Genomic DNA, 19,488 nt, shown 5'->3' on the forward strand with positions numbered 1-19,488 from the left:
TAATAATGAATTTGATGAGTAATTTGGTAATTCACACGCAATTTGTTACACTTGTCATTTGTAAAGAAACCAAATAATACGGATCAATACAAATTACAATTTTTCATTCACAGTATTCTTCATTCTTATATGGTATCAATCGCCTCGATCCTTAACACCGTATAACTCGATCATGGCCAACCACGCTCTCATCCTCCCCAACGCCGGTGAACCTGCCACCCCTATCATTTTCGTCAACCTCTCTCAATGCACCAAACTCACCTCTTCTAACTACACTCAATGGGCCTTCCAAATCCAATCCTTCCTCGAAGGACTTGAACTCTTTCAATTCCTCGATGGTTCCCATCCCTGTCCTGCCAAAATCGTAACCGTTGCCAATGACTTTGTCCCAAACCCTGCCTACTCGACTTGGTCGAGGCAAGACCGGCTGCTCATCGCTGCTCTTGCAGGTACCCTCGACAGCTCCATTGCTCCACTAATCACACAGTCCAAATCTGCCCGCGAGGCTTGGACGACCATTTCCTCCACCTTTGCTAACCCCTCTCGGGGTCATATCCTCCAACTCAAAGCTCGACTTGACTCCATCACAAAAACTACTGATGAAACCATAACCAATTATATGAATCGGATCAAAACCTGTACCCTATAACTCGCAAACCTAGGCAAACCCTTGGACCCCGAGGACGTTACTGCCCATGTCCTTCGTCGCCTTGATTCCACCCACTACCGTGCCATAAAAGAAACTGTCGAAGCCCGTGACACACCAATCTCATTTGATGCTCTGCACGAAAAGCTCATCAATTTCGAGCTTAAACATCCCGAACTATCCTCTACCACACCTCTGCCAACCACTGCTTTTGCTGCTCATTACCGCCCAAACCAGCAGCGGTATACCCCTCGTCCCTCGTCCCCTATCCTGCCTTCACCTGATGCCTCCAACCAGCCCAAAGAAGTCATCACATGTCAATATTGCTGGTACAAAGGACACACTCTCCTTAACTGTCGCAACTTCAAGAAAAATCACCCATCTTTTACCCTCACACCATACACTCGTCCAAATCGCTATTCCAATCCCCGACCCCAGGCACATACCGCCACCGCCTCGTCCTCTGCCTCTGACCCATGGCTCGTTGATAGTGGTGCGACGAACCATATCACCAATGACCTGTCTAATCTCGCTCTCCATCAACCTTATGATGGCCCCGACGATGTGGTGATTGGTGATGGCTCGTCACTTTCTATCTCCAATATAGGTTCTTTTCATATTTCCTCTAATTCTCAATCTCTTCATTTTCGTAATGTCTTACATGTTCCTTCAATTTCTCGCAATATTTTATCCGTCTCATAATTTTTGCTTGATAACAATGCTATTATCGAATTCTCATCCTCTGCTTTTGTATTCAAGGCAATCTCGACGGGCCGGATTCTGCTCCACGGAACCCTTGAGCGTGGTATCTATGTCTGGAACCCGTCCTCTTCTCAAGCCCTTTTAGCCACCTCGTCCTCCGCAGCCTTGTTATGGCACCATCGGCTTGGTCATCCAGCCTCTCCTATTTTTTCCTTTATTAAGAACAATTTTAATTTGCCTATTTCTCATTCAAGTTTTGATTATTATAATGCTTGCAAGATTAATAAATGTCACAAATTGCCCTTTTCCGCTTCTACATTAAAATCTACCGCTCCATTAGAATTAATCTTTTCCGATGATCTGTATACTTCCCTTAAACTAGAAGGATTATAACGATTTAATAAAGATGATCTAAGGTCATAAAATAAAATACATAAACATAAGTAAAAAGATTTAAAATCTACCACATTTCTCAAACACATCCTATAGGTGTGACCTTTAGGGACCAGTTGATCACCGCCATCTGTATGATAATAGCGTCAAACTTTCTAGCAAGCCAACCGTTATTAGGTAAACGTTAATCAACTGATTAAATATACGAAGTATACCCTTGTGAACCTGTAAGAGATTTACAAATGTTATCACACTAATTTGTGGAGGACACCAGCTCCAACACGGTCATCCCCGACATATTTTCATGATGGTTTTAAATATTATGTTCTTTTTGTTGACCATTACACGAAATATACATGGCTATATCCGCTTAAAAATAAGTCACATTTAATGTATTTACTCAATTTAAAGCTCTAGTAGAAAAGTTCTTCAATCGTCCCATTGTTCAAATGTTCTCGGACAATGGCGGCGAATACGTCAAGCTCACGCCCTCCCTCCTCCAACACGGCATCTCTCATCTTACCTCACCGCCTCATATTCCCGAACATAATGGTTATGCGGAACGACATCACCGACATATTGTCGATACTGGTCTTTCCTTGCTCACCCATGCGCATATACCCATTCACTATAGGCCTCACGCCCTCAACACAGCTGTTCACCTTATTAATCGTCTCCCAACTTCTACTCTTCAAAATGACTCACCTTACTCTCGCTTATTCAATTCTCAACCCAACTATAATAAACTTCGTGCATTCGGTTGTCTATGTTATCCCTGGCTTCGACCTTACACCTCTAATAAGCTCGAGCCCAAGTCACTTGCCTGCGTTTTTCTTGGCTATTCAAAGACTCAAAGTGCCTATCATTGTCTTGATCCGGTCACCAAACGCATCTATACCTCTCGCCATGTTACCTTCGTTGAAACGGAATTTCCGTTTTCTCGTCTCACATCTAAACCCCAACCTGAATCCGTCCTATCTCCTGATGATTGGTGCACACCATCAATTGTCTTCCTTCCCGCCTCCACCAACACGCCCTCTAAGACTCCTTCTTCAGCTTCCACTCGCACCTCCCCTTCCTCTGACCAGCCCAAACCCTCTTGTCCCCTCTCTTCTTCTTCCTCTCCCGCTGCCACTCCCTCTGACCAGACCACACCCTCCATGCCCAACCCTTCCACTGCCCCTGAATCCACTGTAACCCAACCCGTTTCCACTTCCCAACCCACACCTGGCCGTGTTATCACTTGCATGTCCAACAACATTCGCAAACCTAATCCCCGATATGCCAAACTTGCCATCACCACTACCCTGCATTCCCTTCCCACCACTGCCAAACAGGCTCTTGCCTCACCCCAATGGCGTGCTGCCATGATCGAGGAGTACAACGCTCTCATTCGCAACAATACATGGCCCCTTGTTCCCGCCTCTAAAGCTCACAATATTGTTGGGTGCAAATGGGTATTCCGTGTGAAGTACAATCCCGACAATACCATTCAAAAGTACAAAGCTCGTTTAGTTGCGAAAGGGTTTCATCAACAACTTGGCGTTGACTACACTGATACGTTTAGCCCGGTTGTAAAACCCGTCACAATTCGCTTACTTCTATCCCTTGCTCACAGTCAAGGATGGTCCCTTCGACAACTCGATATTAATAATGCATTCTTACAAGGTACACTTCATGAAACTGTTTACATGTCCCAACCACCTGGCTTTGTTAATGACGACACCTCTACTCACGTGTGCCGGCTGCTAAAGGCAATATATGGCCTCAAACAAGCCCCGCGTGCGTGATACAATGAGCTCAAAAAGTATCTTCTTCAATTTGGTTTCACTGCCTCCCTCTCTAACCCCTCTCTTTTTATTTACACCAAACAATCCAATGTTTTATATGTTCTTGTCTACGCCAATGATATCATTATCACCGGACCGTCTCACTCTTTTCTCACTACTTTTGTCACACAATTTGCCACTTGTTTTTCCTTAAAAGACCTCGGCTCTCTCTCTCTCTCTTACTTTCTCGGCATAGAGGTAACTCCCAATCACAAAGGCTTTCTCTTGTCTCAAACCAAGTACATACACGACCTTTTACTGCGCTATGACATGCTCGATAGCAAGCCGTCAAATACACCCATGGTTCCGCACCCTCCTCTCATGGTTGACACCAACACTCCGCCCTGTGATGTCTCTACATACCGCTCGGCTGTTGGAAGTTTACAATATCTAGCTCTCACTCGGTCGGATATATCCTTTGCTGTAAATAGGTTAGCTCAATTCATGCAAAAACCTCAACTTCATCACTGGCTTGCGCTTAAAAGGTTGCTTCGTTATCTTCATGGCACCATGACTCTCGGCATTCAGTTACATCGCCATAATCCCCTCCAATTTCATGCCTTTAGTGACGCGGATTGGGGCGGCGACAAAGATTGCTATGTCTCAACCTCAGGCTATCTCATTTACCTTGGCAAAAATCCCATTGCCTGGGCTTCTAAGAAACAAAAAACGCTAGCATTATCGTCTACTGAGGCTGAATTTCGAGCCGTCGCACATACCACGTCTGAACTTCTATGGGTTAAGTCTCTTCTTCATGAGCTTGGTTTGAAATTCACGTCTCCTCCTACAGTGTATTGTGATAATCTTAGTGCAACTCATTATTTGGCAAATCCCGTCTTTCACTCTCGCATGAAACATGTGGCCCTTGCTTTTCATTTTGTTCGCGAACAAGTACAATCCGGCTCTCTTCGTGTGACTCACATAAATGGCGATGATCAACTTGCCGATGCGCTTACTAAACCATTACCATGTCCCCGGTTTGATTTTCTGATATCCAAGATCGGACTTTTCAACGGACAGTCCGTCTTGCAGGGGAATGTTACGAAACCAAATAATACGGAACTTCAGTCAAAGGAAAGCTAACAACCTTTATTCTTGTTATCTCTTATCACTAACAAATACTCCGTAGCTTGTATATCTCATAATTAGTTTAGACTTTATCTTTTAGTCTAGATTTTTATTCCTTCATTGTAGCAACAAATAGCTTGTATTTAGCTAGGAACCATCTTATGTATATAAACCAAGCAATTGTACGTAAAACACATCAATACAAATTACAATTTTTCATTCACAATATTCTTCATTCTTATATCATTTAGTAATTGACCTCCTTCCCTTTCCTTATCTTTGTGCCAAAACCAAATAACAACAATTGATCCGGAACGGAGGGAGTATATTTCACAATTGATGCATTTTGACAAAATTATTGCGGAGTAATTTATAAACATTCTTAAAGCTAAAACTTTATATTTTATTTATACTCGTAATTTCTATTTTACTTGAGTGACGATTTCAATTTCATTTGTGAACTACTAGTATGCAAGGGAATTTAATTTACTCGTCCAAACGTATTAATTAGGAGTACAAAATTCGAGTACAAAAAAAAGAACATTCAGGTCTTTTTTTTTTTTTTTTTTTTTTTTTTTTTGGCAACCGTAAATAAAGAGTTTTACAATCGCATGGCCCGAGAAGCGAGACCATGTGCGACAGAATTAAGATTTCTAGCAATATAAGCAAAACTTAAACAATGAAAAGACGCATAAGAGCCCTTGAGATCCTGCAGAATGCCTTTGATGCCATGATGAACTCCTGCAAAACCTGCAATCTGGCAAAGTAAGAGTAGACAATCCGACACTACCTCTAGATGAAGGATACCCCTACCGACGGCCCATTGAAGAACTTCAGAGATACCTAAGGCCTCCGCTTGCAGAGCTGATTCAGCCTTAGTCTTCCTGCTTCCGCTCTCAATCATAACCCCATCACTATCATACGCCACCCACCCTATCGCCGCGTCCAAGGTCTTTAACCAGCCAGCATCAACCTTTATCCGTATACCTCTACAATGACCCCGTCTACCAACCATATAAACTGAGTGACCATCCTTAATAGTCTGCATACCATCAGCTCCTACCAAATATGTCACTCGCCCTTGCATCTTCTCATTGTGCTCCTTCTCGTTTAGTCTAGATTGTAGATACACCTCAACATTGTTAGCGATTGACTGAAGAAGTACGCACGGCATAACCTGATCTCCTCTGAAGACCACGTTGTTACGAGCGATCCATAGACCCCATAAGGTTGCCACGAAGACTAAAATTCGACCTTCGCCCCCCTCCAAAGTATCTAAATACCGAATCCAGTTTATGACCCAATCACCAAGCGGGATCATCATAGTACCTTCGACCCGAATCCCAAGGGCCGTTCCTGCCCAAACTCTGGAAGATAAAGGACAATCTCTAAAGATATGCTCAATTGTCTCGCTATGTTGTTGATCCCCTAAGCACATCCGACATGTATGATTCCCTTCAATCGATCGTTTATGAAACTCATACCCTTCAGGTCACCATTATGAATATATCAGTGTATTATGCAGATGTCAACTAGCATATGAATGTAGATTACGATTGAAATGCTCTTGTAACTTTCTTTCACTACCATTGTCCCGTATAGGGATGTTAACGAACTTAGCCGAGCTTGGCCTTACTCGGCTTGTGCTCGTAAAGTAAAACTCGAGCTCGAGCCGGTCTCGAGCTTGAAAAAATTGAGCTCGAGCTCAACTCAAACCTATATAATTGCTAAATTTTCATTTTTTTTCTCTCGATATTTTCAATAACAAGGCTCAAAGGTTTTAGTACAAATATTGGAAAATTAATGAGACTTTTTTAAATATGTGTGATACAAATATATAATCATGACAAAATATTTTTATAAAATATATGAGTAATATAACTTATCTAATTACAAAAGTTCAAGCCGAGCCAACGTTAATTCGGCTGGACTCTTTAAGCTCTCGAGCTGAGCTCGAACCCGAACCCGAGCCTGAGCCGAGCTTTGACCAAGCTTTGATTGAACCGAGCTCGAATTGCTCGCGAGCTGTCTCGTTTCATTAACAACCCTAGTCACGTACACCTTTATAGTCGGCCATGCAAGTGAACTAATAGAGTTGTTAACAAAGACTGAAGAAATTAAAGAAGAAAGACTTCCACAGAGTGATTCAGGATCATACCATTGAAGGACTACTAATAATTCCACATAAAAGAAATCACCAAAAGTGGAGCCATCTTGAGAGTGGAAGAAGAATCATAGAAAGCAACTTAGCTAGAAAGACCAATATCTAAAGCCTTGGCTTTCAAGCCTCCATTATTTTCATCTCATAAAAAGACCTTGCCTTTTTTACTTCTTTTTCTAAATAGATTGGCAGACAATTGTCTTGTATTTCGTTCTAATTATTCGTTCACCTTTGATTATAATATCTTCATTTATAATTGCGAGAAGAGTAATAGGACGTGAGAAAGTGACCAGATAGTATCAAGACTCAGTACCAGGTTCCACCTGCTCAATATATTATGTCGTCCATCATTTTAATAAATCCTACATATTGCTACGTATATACCAGGGTGATAATAAGACTCGAAAAAGACTGACCATCTCATTTTCCATTTTGAAATCAGATCATGGACACGGAGCTAAGGGAGGGCTAGCAGTAACGCTCGTTCCCGTTTGAGGATAAAAATTTCAAAAATTTAAGTTAAAACTTCCGAATTTTTTTCGAGTTTTTCTTATACTAAAACCCATTTGGCCCTGCTGAAATTTTTCGCTTGGTCGGATAATGATAGGGCGCCACCCGGTGGCGCCGAAATTGGGTGGCACCCTCTCACATGCATCCTTTATTAAAGGGGTTCCAACTTATTGCATGTTAAAAGGTGGCGCCGAGATTGGGTGTCACTCGATAACGCCAATTCATTTTCCTTTTCGCTATGCTGAGTTCAAATCCTAACTCTACCACCCAATCACCCATGTCAACATGAGTCTCTAATAAACATCTTTTTCGTCCATCCCCACCACCAGCTCAACCCATGCACGCAAAGTTAAAAGCTCTCCATTATAACCCTTCCTATACTCCCCCCATTTTCATTACTACCTCCTTTTCTCTTTTGCTTCCTCAAAAGCCATTTCCCCAAAACAAAAGAAAACCATACTCTACAAGCAAAACACCATAAAGTATAGTTCACTAAACTTTAAAGTTAAAAAAGTTTCCATTTAGGAATGAAAGTGCCTCTTTCCACCACCCCAACCTCCTTCTCCGCCTCCGCCAAACCCGTTTCTTCCACCACTTCACCTAACAACAACAACAACAACAACAACAATAACAACAACAGACAGTGCTACGAACCAACCTCAGTTCTAGACCTACAAAAGAGCCCTAGCGTGGCCACCAAATCGTCTTCAGACACCAGAACCAACAATAACAACAACAACAACAACAACAACAACAACCAGGCGCATCCACCGACAGCTGACCTGGACAATTTGGAGGGGTGGGATTCAATCCTATCCGAACTGGGGCTCAATGATGATAACAATAACACTTCCCACCCTAACAACTCGAAACTATTACTCTCCCATATTACACCACCTGATCACCATTCCCATACCCTCCCACTCATCACCCAAGTCCTTTCCGACTTCCCTTCATCGCAACCGTTCGATCAAAACCCGTCCCTACCTGGTTCCGATTACTCCTCCCAATTCTCAGACCTCTCCTACACCCCATCCCTCACCCCTAATTTCGCCCCGTTCGATCAACAACAACCACAACAACAAGATAATAATACTCCTACGTTCGGCCTCGACTTCCTCGACGACCTCGTGCGTGCAGCACACGCGTTTGAATCCGACGACTTTAACCAACTCCACCTTTTATTATCACGGCTTAACCACCGGTTACGGTCTCCAGTTGGAAAGCCACTCCAACGCGCCGCCTTCTTCTTCAAGGAAGCTCTCCAGCACGTGTCTAATAACCACCAGGCCGCGGTCGCTGCGCAACCGGTCAAGCTGTCGTCATATGACGTAGTGCAGACAATCCGCGCGACGAAGGCGTTCTCTGGAATCTCTCCGATTTCGCTTTCTGCTGCCTTTGCAGCTAACCAAGCTGTCCTCGAGGCGGTTGACGGTGCTGCTTTTATTCATATTGTTGATTTTGATATCGGTTTTGGCGGACATTGGGCGTCGTTCATGCGTGAGCTTGTCGATAAAGCGATTGACGTAGCGAAGCTGACGTCGATTGTCTTGAGAATTACGGCGATTGTTCCTGAAGAGTTTAGCGTAGAGAGTAAGCTAGTACGAGAGAATCTCTCACAGTTTGCGAGAGAATTAAACTTGAATTTCCACATCGATTTTGTACTTACAACTACTTTCGAAATACTCTCGTTTAAATCGGTGAAATTCATTGAGGGCGAGAGAATTGCAGTGCATCTCTCGCCGTCAGTGTTTCACCGCTTCGCGAATAATTCGCGAAGCGGATTGTCAAAGTTTGTATCAGAGCTACGAATTTTGTCGCCGAGCGTCATCGTGGTAGTGGATAGAGAAGTAGGGATGGAGATTGGAACGGCGTCGTTTGGGGTGAGTTTCGTAGCGGGAATTGAGTATTACACGGGATTGCTGGAGTCACTTGACGAGGCGGCTGCCGGAGGATTTAATGGCGGGATAGAGTGTGTACGGAAGGTTGAGGCGTATGTGCTTCAACCGAGGATAATTGCGGCGGTGGAGGCGGCAGCAACGGCAGTGAGACGGCGGAGTACAACGTGGAGGGACGCGTTTGGGGCGGGAGGTATGAGAGTTGTTGGGTTCAGCCAGTTTGCTGATTTTCAAGCGGAGTGTTTGTTACGGAGGGCTCAGGTTGGCGGGTTCCACGTGGCGAAACGACACGGGGAGATGATGCTGTTTTGGCATGATCGGCCACTTGTCGCCACGTCAGCTTGGAAGTGTTAAGGTTTTACAATGGTGGCACCAACTTCACGTAATTATGTAAGCCATGTACTCCACTTGACTATAACTCCTAATAAATTCGAACCCGTGACCTATTGTTTAGGATTTTGGTATTGATAATTACAGTGACCCTTTTGGTTATGAAAAATGAGAAATTGATTGCATAAATTTTGCAAATGTAGGCGGATCATACTGAAAGGGCGGAAAAGTTGGTGCAACAAGTACTTATTACAATGTACTCGCTCCTTTCAAGTCATTTCTATACGTCTAATGTATGGAATTGACTTGAAAGGAGCGAGTCGAATTCAGTTGTTGCAATGTTTTAGCTTGTTATTTTTGTGCTTTGGGTTTTCAATTGGGGTAAATAATTATGGGAGACGGTGTTAATTAAGTGGACGGCTTTAGAGGAGACCGTCTCTACATTTAGAAGCGTACTTAACTTGGTGATTAGCTTCTAATTTCTAGGGCTGGGGCTTTCGAAAAGGTAGGTTATATACTCTTGTATTACTAAACTATGTCAAATCTTGAAAAATACCCTGTTTTGTTCAAGGTAATATATGATATGAATGGTGTTGGCTATTTCTGCTGTTCAATCGGCCCGAGTAAACCCGTAACTTGCTAAAAACATTACATAATATGAAATTGTATTTACTTTTCTATCAAGTATGATCTTTGTAAATGGAAACTTTACCTTTGAATATGTATGGAAGAAATCGGGCCAAAATCATATACTCCGTAACTGACATAAAGCATATTCGTAAAGAGCTAGATAGAAGTTTAAAGGCAAAAAAACAAATGCTTTCAGCTTCCATATGGAAGAACTGCATGTTATTAGTTATTACTAAGAGAGGAAATCGGAACAAAAATTAGCAGTATTCTGAACTTTACAAGCTTTATACGGAGTGCATCTGTATTTACTCCTACTCAGCAATCAATGTATCGTGTGAATGGACGCCCCTTGGAACAAACTAACATTCGTCACATTACAAGAGCGATCAAGGGAGAAAAACAGTTCAGACAGAAATAATGGGAAGAAGGGGAAGGTAACATGGTCTGAAGTACGAACTGCGTTAAGATGAAACTATTGTTGTGTTAATGCTGGTTTCTCTGCCAAAAATCAATGCTGACCCATACATAGTGATTTCTTCCTTGATGCCCCAGTTATTACTGTACCAAATTATTCCTTTCCCAGACATTTCAGCTAGTCCTGCTTCCACAGCAACTAATACCAAGTTAGTTCTTGGTTTCAGCCTACACGTAAACTATTACAGGAAAGTATACCTAGACAAGGGGTTATTCAGGTTGGGGCGGATCACCTTGGGCATTATTACACTCGGGTTTGGGTCATGCCGGTCATTTTGGGTTTGCGTATGTTTATGGGTGTAATATTATTGGGTGATTTAAGGGTACGAGTCTGAGCTCTGTTGAAATGCAACAGTTGGTCTGAGCTCCGTTGAAATGCAAAGAGATAATCCGGACTACCAACCAACTAAATGGTGGGAAAACGGGAGTAAAGACTGAATCGAATGAAAACATCAAAAAAACAGTCATTATGAGAGGGAGCGAAAGATAATTAACCTGAAAAGAAGAGTTTTCAGCTGTCAGTTTTATGCGCTGGACTGCCACTTCTCTGCTAAGTTTTTTATTTTCACTATTTAATCCTTCTACCTTTCTTTGTAATTCTTCACACTCCGACTAAGTACGCACAAGAGTTTCATTAGTCAGTAGTAGTACTAGCCTTCAAACTACGCTGAAGCCTGAACGCTTCCTTTGACCATTTGCCTAGCCTTCACCTCTGACAAGCTCGTAAAAATAATATTGTTTCTTCCCATTTCACTTGACATTCATATAAGCAAAAAATATACTTTGTACTCCGTATTATTTTACCATTTATGTGAAAGAAGGGCCGAAAGAGAGTGAATACTAGTTCTCATGTGTCTACCTGCTTTAACCGCCTTGACCTCATAGCTGACTTGCGGTTAGATTGCTCCCTTTTTTGCTTTTTTAAGTTGACGTTCATCCTGTCGATAAAAGAAATTGGTAAACAAATATTTATAGCTGTCCATGCATACATTGACATTGGCATAGTACTGATATAGTGCATCCCTAAGTCACTAAGTGTAGGCCTGTAGGATTTATAAGGAGCTGAACATCTTTTCTACTTTTCTTTCCTTTTGAGGACAATTGTGTTTTGAGCCCTCCTCCATCTTTTCTAGATAAAAATTGTTGTTTACAGTCTATCCTATTTACCATTCTCTCTGTCCAATATTCAAGCTAAAATAATATAGAAAATCAGTCAAGGGAAAATGAACTATTCAAAAGAATTCAAAAAAATATACGAGTAATCCGTATCATACAAAAAAAACTGTCACCTATGAATCTATGATCATTGATGGAATGAATAGCAGGAGGTGACACTCCAGTACTTGGTCTCAACTTGACGGGCATCAGCAGCATTACCATTCCACAAGTCCATGCCGACATTAAGATGAGTTTCAGAACTTGGAAAAAGGTTCCATGTCACCGGACCCAAATGACCAACATACGATACAATATTCTGTGTATTAACTATCGCCTGCAAAATTGGGTATTGAATAAGGCTACAAAATGATAGAATAAGGCCATCTCTCACTGTGTGAGACGGTCTTTCTATTGGTCAAACACTCATTTATAAAATGGACCGTCTTATTCTCATGACTGTGAAACTTGTCATAATGCTAAATTATGCAGAACAAATCCCGAAAATTACCTCAATTCCTCACCAAACTGCCACACTATAATGAATTCCTAGAAAATTAAGCTAGAAGATAAAGCAGCGGACGTCCAATTAATGAATTTTGCGATATTCATATGATCCAGGATCCTCAAACTTAGGGCTGGTTTGGATAGCAAAATAAGAGGGAGGAAAGAGAAGGGGAGGGGGAATGGAGGATGAGTGTTCGGATACAATTTTCCCTCCAAATTTTTCAAATAGTGGAGCGATTATGATTAGTCTTGGTGGACGGAAAATGGATCCCTCCATTTCCCTCCTACCCCATTTGATATTCAAACAATGAACAAGGGATTTCTATCCCTCTCTTCCCTTTCCCTCCAAAACCCATCATCCAAACAAGCCGTTAAAGATTATTACCAATCCAAATCCCAAATTATTCAGATTATTAGTGGCAAAGAATTAAACTTTTCGACAAAATTGAAGCAATTATAATGGAACAAAGAAACCCACAAACCCCATTAGCCTATGTTTCCCTTGAATCACTTGCACTCGACTTCATCAGAATACTAAACATAAATTCAATTACATGGAAACAGTCACTTTAATTATATGCCCGTAAAAAAATCAGCACAAACAATAAATCAAAAGCAAGTACTTACTAAGTTAATTCAGAATTTGAATAAATCCAAGAAAAAAAAAACAAGGGGAGTAGAATTAAGTATACCTTAGAAGAAATGAGAAATCGAGAGGGAGAGAGGTGGGTGTGGTGAATATTTATTAGGATTATGTATTGTATTTATGAAAGCCCAAACCCAAACGACGAAGTCCGTCGTATGTAAATCTATTTAAGCCGACATTAGGCTAGTTAATCAATAAGATAACACATTATATTTCTTAACATGGTATCAGGATTAGGTTTCGACCCTCTGAAACCCTAATCACGCAAAACCCTAATCAACACCAAACAATTTCACAACGAAGATTCTTTCTTACGTCGCAATGGCCGGTGACGACGACGCCGTTCCGACTCCCAAAATCGATTCTACTTCACCATATTACATCGGTTCCAATGGTGTTCCCGAGGCCAAAATTTCGAACGTGGTCCTTCGTCGTGACAACTACGACGATTGGAGAAATTCTATGCGTATGTCCTTGAAATCGCGCCGCAAATTCGGTTTCATCGACGGCTCAATCAAAAAACCGACTGATCCCTTCTATCTCGAAAATTGGGAAGTTGTTCATTGTACTCTTGTACAATGGATACGCAACACCATCGATCCTTCGCTCCATGACACGATTTCCTATGTCGAGGATGCATCCGTTTTGTGGAACGATTTGGCCGAGCAGTTCTCTGTTGTCGACGGTACGGTAATTCATAATCTTAAAACTCAACTTCATAATTGCGTTCAAACTAAAGGCATGGATGTTACGACCTATTACGGAAAACTTAAAGTTATTTGGGACTCTCTTGTCGTTCACGAGCCTCCTTTTGCTTGTCACTGTGGTGGTTGCAAGTGTAATATTGGCCCCGATGCTACTAAGCGACTCGATAACGAGCGCCTCCATCAATTTTTTATGGGACTTGATTCCTCTTTGTACGGTAATATTCGGTCCCAGCAGCTACAATTAGACCCCCTTCCTTCTCTTGCTCGTGCTTACCATGCGGTCCTCCAGGAGGAGCGGCTTCGTGCTCCCTCCCAAACCGTGGTGGATGCTGGTGATGTAGCGGCTTTTGCCACCCCGCGTCAGCCCCTGTTTTGTCAGTTTTGTGATACACGAGGTCATGAGCCATCTGCTTGCTATATTAAATTGAATCGTTTTCCGGATTGGTGGGGTGATCGCCCCCGTACTCTTGCTGATTTGCGTCGGGTTCGGGCTGCTAGGCGTAATCGTGGGGGTTCTGGTTCGTCTGCTGGGTCACGTGACACCTCGGGTGCCACTGCTGCAGCCTCGGGAAGCGGGTCAGGAGCTGCTGCGGACCGTGTTGTTCAAGCTAACATGGTCTCGGGTGTTTCCATGAACTCCGTTCTTACCTCGGACCGTCTCAGTGGTATGTGTTTTTGGATTATTGATACCGGGGCTTCGAATCATGTTACAGGCGATCTTTCTTGTTTAATGGATTGTCATACGATCGCGGCTCGACCTGTTGGTCTCCCAAATGGGCAGCGGGTTGAGTCCACTATCATGGGTTCGGCATATATTAACTCTTCTCTTTCTCTTAGTCGAGTTCTTTATGTCCCGAGCCTCACATGTAGTTTATTATCCGTGTCTCAGCTTGCCTCCGATCGTGATTTTGTTTTTGAATTTGCTAAAAGCTCTTGTTTTATACAGGACCGTTCTTCGAAGACGACGATTGGAGTAGGTGAGCTACGGGATGGATTGTATTGGATTCGTGCGTGTGCTCCTTCGACGGATATTCATCAAGTAAGTGCTCTGGGCTCTCGTGACCTTTGGCATCGTCGTCTTGGGCATCCGTCTGATCAAGTCGTCAAGACCATTCCTTTTGCTAGTACTTTGAATTTTAATAAAGATTGGGTGTGTGATGTTTGTCATTTAGCAAAACAACATCGTAGTAGTTTTTGCATAATGAACAGCGTGCTTTGTCTATTTTTGATCTCATACACTGTGATTTGTGGGGTCCTTATCGCATTCCGTCATCTTGTGGTGCGAAGTATTTTTTGACAATAGTGGATGATTTTTCTCGCGCTACTTGGGTTTACTTATTGCTTGACAAAACAGAGGTTACCGATATGTTTATGAATTTTATTAATATGGTCTCGACTCAATTTTCTAAATCACTTAAAGTTGTGCAAAGTGACAATGGTACGGAGTTTAATTGTATGGCGGGATATTTCTTTGCTCATGGGATTCGGTTTCAAAAGTCTTGTGTAGGTACGCCTCAACAAAATGGGCGGGTTGAGCGCAAACATCGTCATATTTTGAATGTTGCTCGATCCCTTTTGTTCCAAGCCAATTTAGATAAATCGTTTTGGGGTGAAAGTATACTTACTGCTGCCTTTCTTATCAATCGTACCCCTTCTCCCCTCATTGGTAATAAAACTCCCTATGAATGCTTGCACGGTGTCAGCCCCTCTTATACAAATTTGCGTGTTTTCGGTTGTCTCGCATTTGCTCATAATCAGGTCACTAATGGTGATAAGTTTGCGAAACGAGGTCGCAAATGTATTTTTGTTGGGTACCCGAGTGATAAAAAGGGGTGGAAAATGTATGATCTTGAGACGAAATCCTATTTTGTCTCGCGTGATGTTGTATTTTACGAAACGGTCTTTCCCTTTTCCACCACCCCATCGCCCAACGTACCTTCTCCCACTGTTGTTTCCGATGAACCATTTAATGGTTCTTTGTCTGCTGATGAGTCCGACACACATACAGGGGGGGAGGGTGCTGGGCCTGCTACGGCTGAAACGGGCCAGGGGCCGGCTGCTACTGGGCCTGATATGGGTGACACGGGTCAGGGGCAGGATACCACGGGTACTTTGGACACCGGGTTAGAGAATATGGGTACAGGGAGTGCTTTGAATCCGGATGAGCATAATAATCAAACTACCGCTGACAATATGGGTAAAGGACGTCGTATTAAATTTCCGAATTCAAGACTCCAAGGCTACGTCCTTCGCACAACACGCAATCCATCCCAGTCCTCTAGCTCTTCTACTACTTCGCCGTCGTCTTCAGGTACGCCTTATGATTTAGCAAATTATATTAACTGTAATTCTTTTTCGGAGCAACATCGATCTTTTATTGCAGCTATTACCTCCGGTGTTGAACCACCGACTTTTAAGGAAGCTATTCGAGACAATGGTTGGTGTGAAGCCATGAAGGCTGAAATTGATGCTCTCGAAAGAAATGAAACATGGGAGCTCACCGATCTTCCCGTTGACAAAAAGGCTCTTGGTTGTCGGTGGGTCTATAAAATTAAATATAAATCTGATGGTACAGTTGAACGGCTTAAAGCTCGCCTTGTTGTTTTTGGTAATCATCAGGTTGAAGGATTGGATTATGGAGAAACATTTGCACCAGTGGTTAAGATGGTCACCATTCGCGCCTTCTTGACCGTTGCAGCTGTAAACAATTGGGAATTACACCAGATGGACGTGCACAATGCGTTTTTACACGGGGATCTTGACGAGGAGGTTTATATGAGACTCCCACCGGGCTTCAGTCGAGGTAAGGAAGGAAAGGTATGTCGTTTAAAGAAATCTTTGTATGGCCTCCGTCAAGCGCCGAGGTGTTGGTTTGCCAAGTTGACCGCTGCTTTGAAAGATTTCGGGTTTGTTCAATCCTATTCCGATTACTCCTTGTTCTCTTTCGCGCGAGATACAGTCCGTTTATTTGTCCTTATTTACGTGGATGATCTTGTAATTGCGGGTAACGACTCAGCTGCAATTACCAAATTCAAGTCTTATTTGGGTGAATGCTTTCATATGAAGGATCTGGGCAAGCTTAAATACTTTCTTGGCTTAGAGGTGTCGCGAAGCAGAGAGGGCATTTATCTTAGTCAACGAAAGTATGCTCTAGATATTATTGCTGAGACAGGTCTTCTTGGTTCCAAACCTGCGGCTACACCTATCGAGCAAAATCACCGCCTTGGACTCGCTTCTGGTCCCTTGTGTGATGATGCTGAGGCCTATAGACGACTCATTGGTCGTCTTGTTTATCTTGCTGTGACGCGCCCAGACTTGTCTTATGCAGTGCACATTCTGTCCCGTTTCTTGAGCAATCCACGCCGTGAGCACATGGCGGCTGCTCATCGAGTTGTCCGTTATCTCAAAGGCAGTCCGGGCCAAGGTATTCTTCTACGTGCTGATCGTCCTCTCTCTATATCTGGCTGGTGTGATTCCGACTGGGGAGGGTGTCCCACTTCGAGACGATCCATTACAGGCTGGTTTGTCACTCTTGGAGACTCTCCTATCTCTTGGAAGACCAAGAAACAGCAGACCGTCTCCCTTTCTTCTGTTGAAGCAGAATATCGGTCTATGACTCAGCTGGTGTGTGAATTGAAGTGGCTCAAAGGCCTCTTACTCAGTCTTGATGTGCCTGTCACGGCACCTATTCCCATCTTCTCCGATAGCAAATCGGCATTGGACTTGGCTCGTAATCCGGTTTTCCATGAACGAACCAAACACATCGAGATCGACTGTCATTTCATTCGGGATGCAATTGTTGATGGTTTGGTCACTCCTACACATGTTTCGACCAATGAACAGTTGGCTGACATTTTCACGATGGCTTTAGGCGTTCCACAATTTACCTATCTTCTCCGCAAGCTGGGCATTCTCGATCTTCATGCTCCAGCTTGAGGGGGGGTATTAGGATTATGTATTGTATTTATGAAAGCCCAAACCCAAACGACGGAGTCCATCGTATGTAAATCTATTTAAGCCGACATTAGGCTAGTTAATCAATAAGATAACACATTACATTTCTTAACAATATTCAAGTGGGAAACAACTGCACTGCAGAAGCGAGTTGAATTTGTGATATTTGTATGGGGGTTAAAATCGAGTAAAACTCACAACTTCACCACAAGGTCTCAATTCAACTATCTTATGGGGGTTAAAAACTTAAAATTAGGGATGTCAATAAGGTGGATCCGTGGATATAAGCGGGTATCGTCTTACGCTCGCTCCAGTTAAGACAGGTATGGGTAGAGTTTTCCGTTATGCAATAAACCAGCATTCGTCGAACTTTGGATAATCGTGAAAAATGGATTAATATGTTGTGAAATATTATAATATAATATGATATGGATGTCCATATTTTAGAATATTTTAGAGTGTATTATCTTATGGAAACAAACAAACATATATATACAATGCAATGGTTTTGTGATTTTTGAAAGTTTTTCTATTTTTTTTGAATTTTTTTAAAATTTTGCCAAATTTACAAGTTACTAGTTTGAATGCCCGTGCGTTGCAACGGGGTATTTAGCTTATTTATAATGCAAAAAAAAAAAAGTTATAAGCGTTTAATGTTTACATTATATGTCTAATGATTTGTTTACATATTATTAAAATATCTCTTTCAAAAAAAATAAAAGATTAATATACATACGTGGGTTAACTCTTATTTATAATCATATAATCACCCCACCTTATACTAATCTTTCGATGTGGACAATTCTACTATTTATTTATAAGTAATATATTCACAAAAATTGGATTTTTTTCTGATGTGAGACAATTCTAATATTTATACGTAATATATATTTATCAAACCTGCATTATTTTTCAATGTGGGACAAATAACATACTCAGAATTACTCCATCTTTTTTGTACTTAGTTCGACATCCAACCAGATCTCGAATACCGAATACAGATAATTGCTGCTCATTATATCTAATAGTTATATTTAAATTTAATAATATGATCAAGTACTCTCCATTAATATTTGTACATTGTTTTTCTTCAAAAAAAAAAATTAACATAATTGAGATACGGAAATTTCCCGTGGTACCCCTTAATTTTGTTAGATTTTCCATGTTACCCCTACTTTTAAAAATCTGCCTATAGTACCCTTGAGGTTCCATTTTTTTGTCCATGGTAACCCCTAATGTAAAGGTTGTTAAATGGACATTAAGTTTGATGGCGTGACAATAAAATAACAATTAAAAAATAATACCCCCTTTATTGTTTTATTGGTACGGATATCTCTCTTTTAAATGCAAATTTTATTAACTATATCATTATAATATTGGAAATTTCTCATGGTAACCTTGAACTTTGATAGATTACACATGCTACCATGGACGTTTGTTTTCTATTTTTTTTTTATCATAATTAAAATATGTGCAAATGATAAGAACCTATACTCTAATGATAGAATATTTTTTAACACAATTCTAATTATATTATTTAAACATAGTATATTTACCACACCTACATTATTTTTCAATATGGGACATATAAAATCTATAGGTAGAAAATATAATGATATAAAATTTTAAGAGCTCTCCAAGACAATACTTAAGCGACTCAAAAGATTTTGGGTTGATGCCTAAGTTCCAAGGATGCTCATAGAATCACCCACCTTATGCTATATTTCGATATGGGAAAATTCTATTTTTTATATGTAGTATATTTATCACACCTATATTATTTTTCAATGTGAGAGATATAACATACTATGAAATACACCATCTTTAATAGGGGTGCAAATTATATGAAATCTATATATACTCTAATGATAGCATTTC

The 19,488-nt window shown here is 41.5% G+C and overlaps 3 protein-coding genes and 1 long non-coding RNA gene across 5 annotated transcripts; 2 read left to right on the forward strand and 2 right to left on the reverse strand.

Annotated features, from left to right (window-relative positions):
- Positions 1-5,239: 5,239 nt before the first annotated feature.
- On the reverse strand, positions 5,240-5,962 carry LOC141641773 (uncharacterized). Its single transcript, XM_074450422.1, has one exon. The coding sequence runs from the start codon at positions 5,960-5,962 to the stop codon at positions 5,240-5,242; it is 723 nt and encodes a 240-aa protein (XP_074306523.1).
- A 1,713-nt stretch (positions 5,963-7,675) lies between these two features.
- On the forward strand, positions 7,676-10,768 carry LOC141643718 (scarecrow-like protein 15). 2 transcript variants are annotated; one of them, XM_074452991.1, is made up of 2 exons: positions 7,676-9,597; positions 9,741-10,768. In XM_074452991.1, exon 1 carries the CDS (start codon positions 7,837-7,839, stop codon positions 9,559-9,561), a length of 1,725 nt encoding a protein of 574 aa, XP_074309092.1. In that variant the 5' UTR covers positions 7,676-7,836; the 3' UTR covers positions 9,562-9,597; positions 9,741-10,768. The 2 variants fall into 2 exon arrangements, with proteins under 2 accessions (XP_074309092.1, XP_074309093.1); XM_074452992.1 differs by having other exon boundaries at positions 7,676-9,606; positions 9,741-10,165.
- Positions 10,344-13,108, reverse strand: LOC141643719 (uncharacterized). The gene is made up of 4 exons (XR_012543758.1): positions 12,996-13,108; positions 11,931-12,133; positions 11,137-11,579; positions 10,344-10,765 (listed from the first exon to the last, which is right to left on the reverse strand). It is a non-coding gene; the product is annotated as an uncharacterized LOC141643719 (long non-coding RNA).
- A 162-nt stretch (positions 13,109-13,270) lies between these two features.
- LOC141641774 (uncharacterized) lies at positions 13,271-17,592 on the forward strand. The gene is made up of 3 exons (XM_074450423.1): positions 13,271-14,497; positions 14,603-14,695; positions 15,415-17,592. Exons 1-3 carry the CDS (start codon positions 13,271-13,273, stop codon positions 17,590-17,592), a joined length of 3,498 nt encoding a protein of 1,165 aa, XP_074306524.1.
- The last annotated feature ends 1,896 nt before the right edge of the window (positions 17,593-19,488 follow it).

This window comes from Silene latifolia, chromosome 2 (assembly GCF_048544455.1).
Source record: "Silene latifolia isolate original U9 population chromosome 2, ASM4854445v1, whole genome shotgun sequence".
In the NCBI taxonomy this organism is placed as follows: domain Eukaryota; kingdom Viridiplantae; phylum Streptophyta; class Magnoliopsida; order Caryophyllales; family Caryophyllaceae; genus Silene; species Silene latifolia.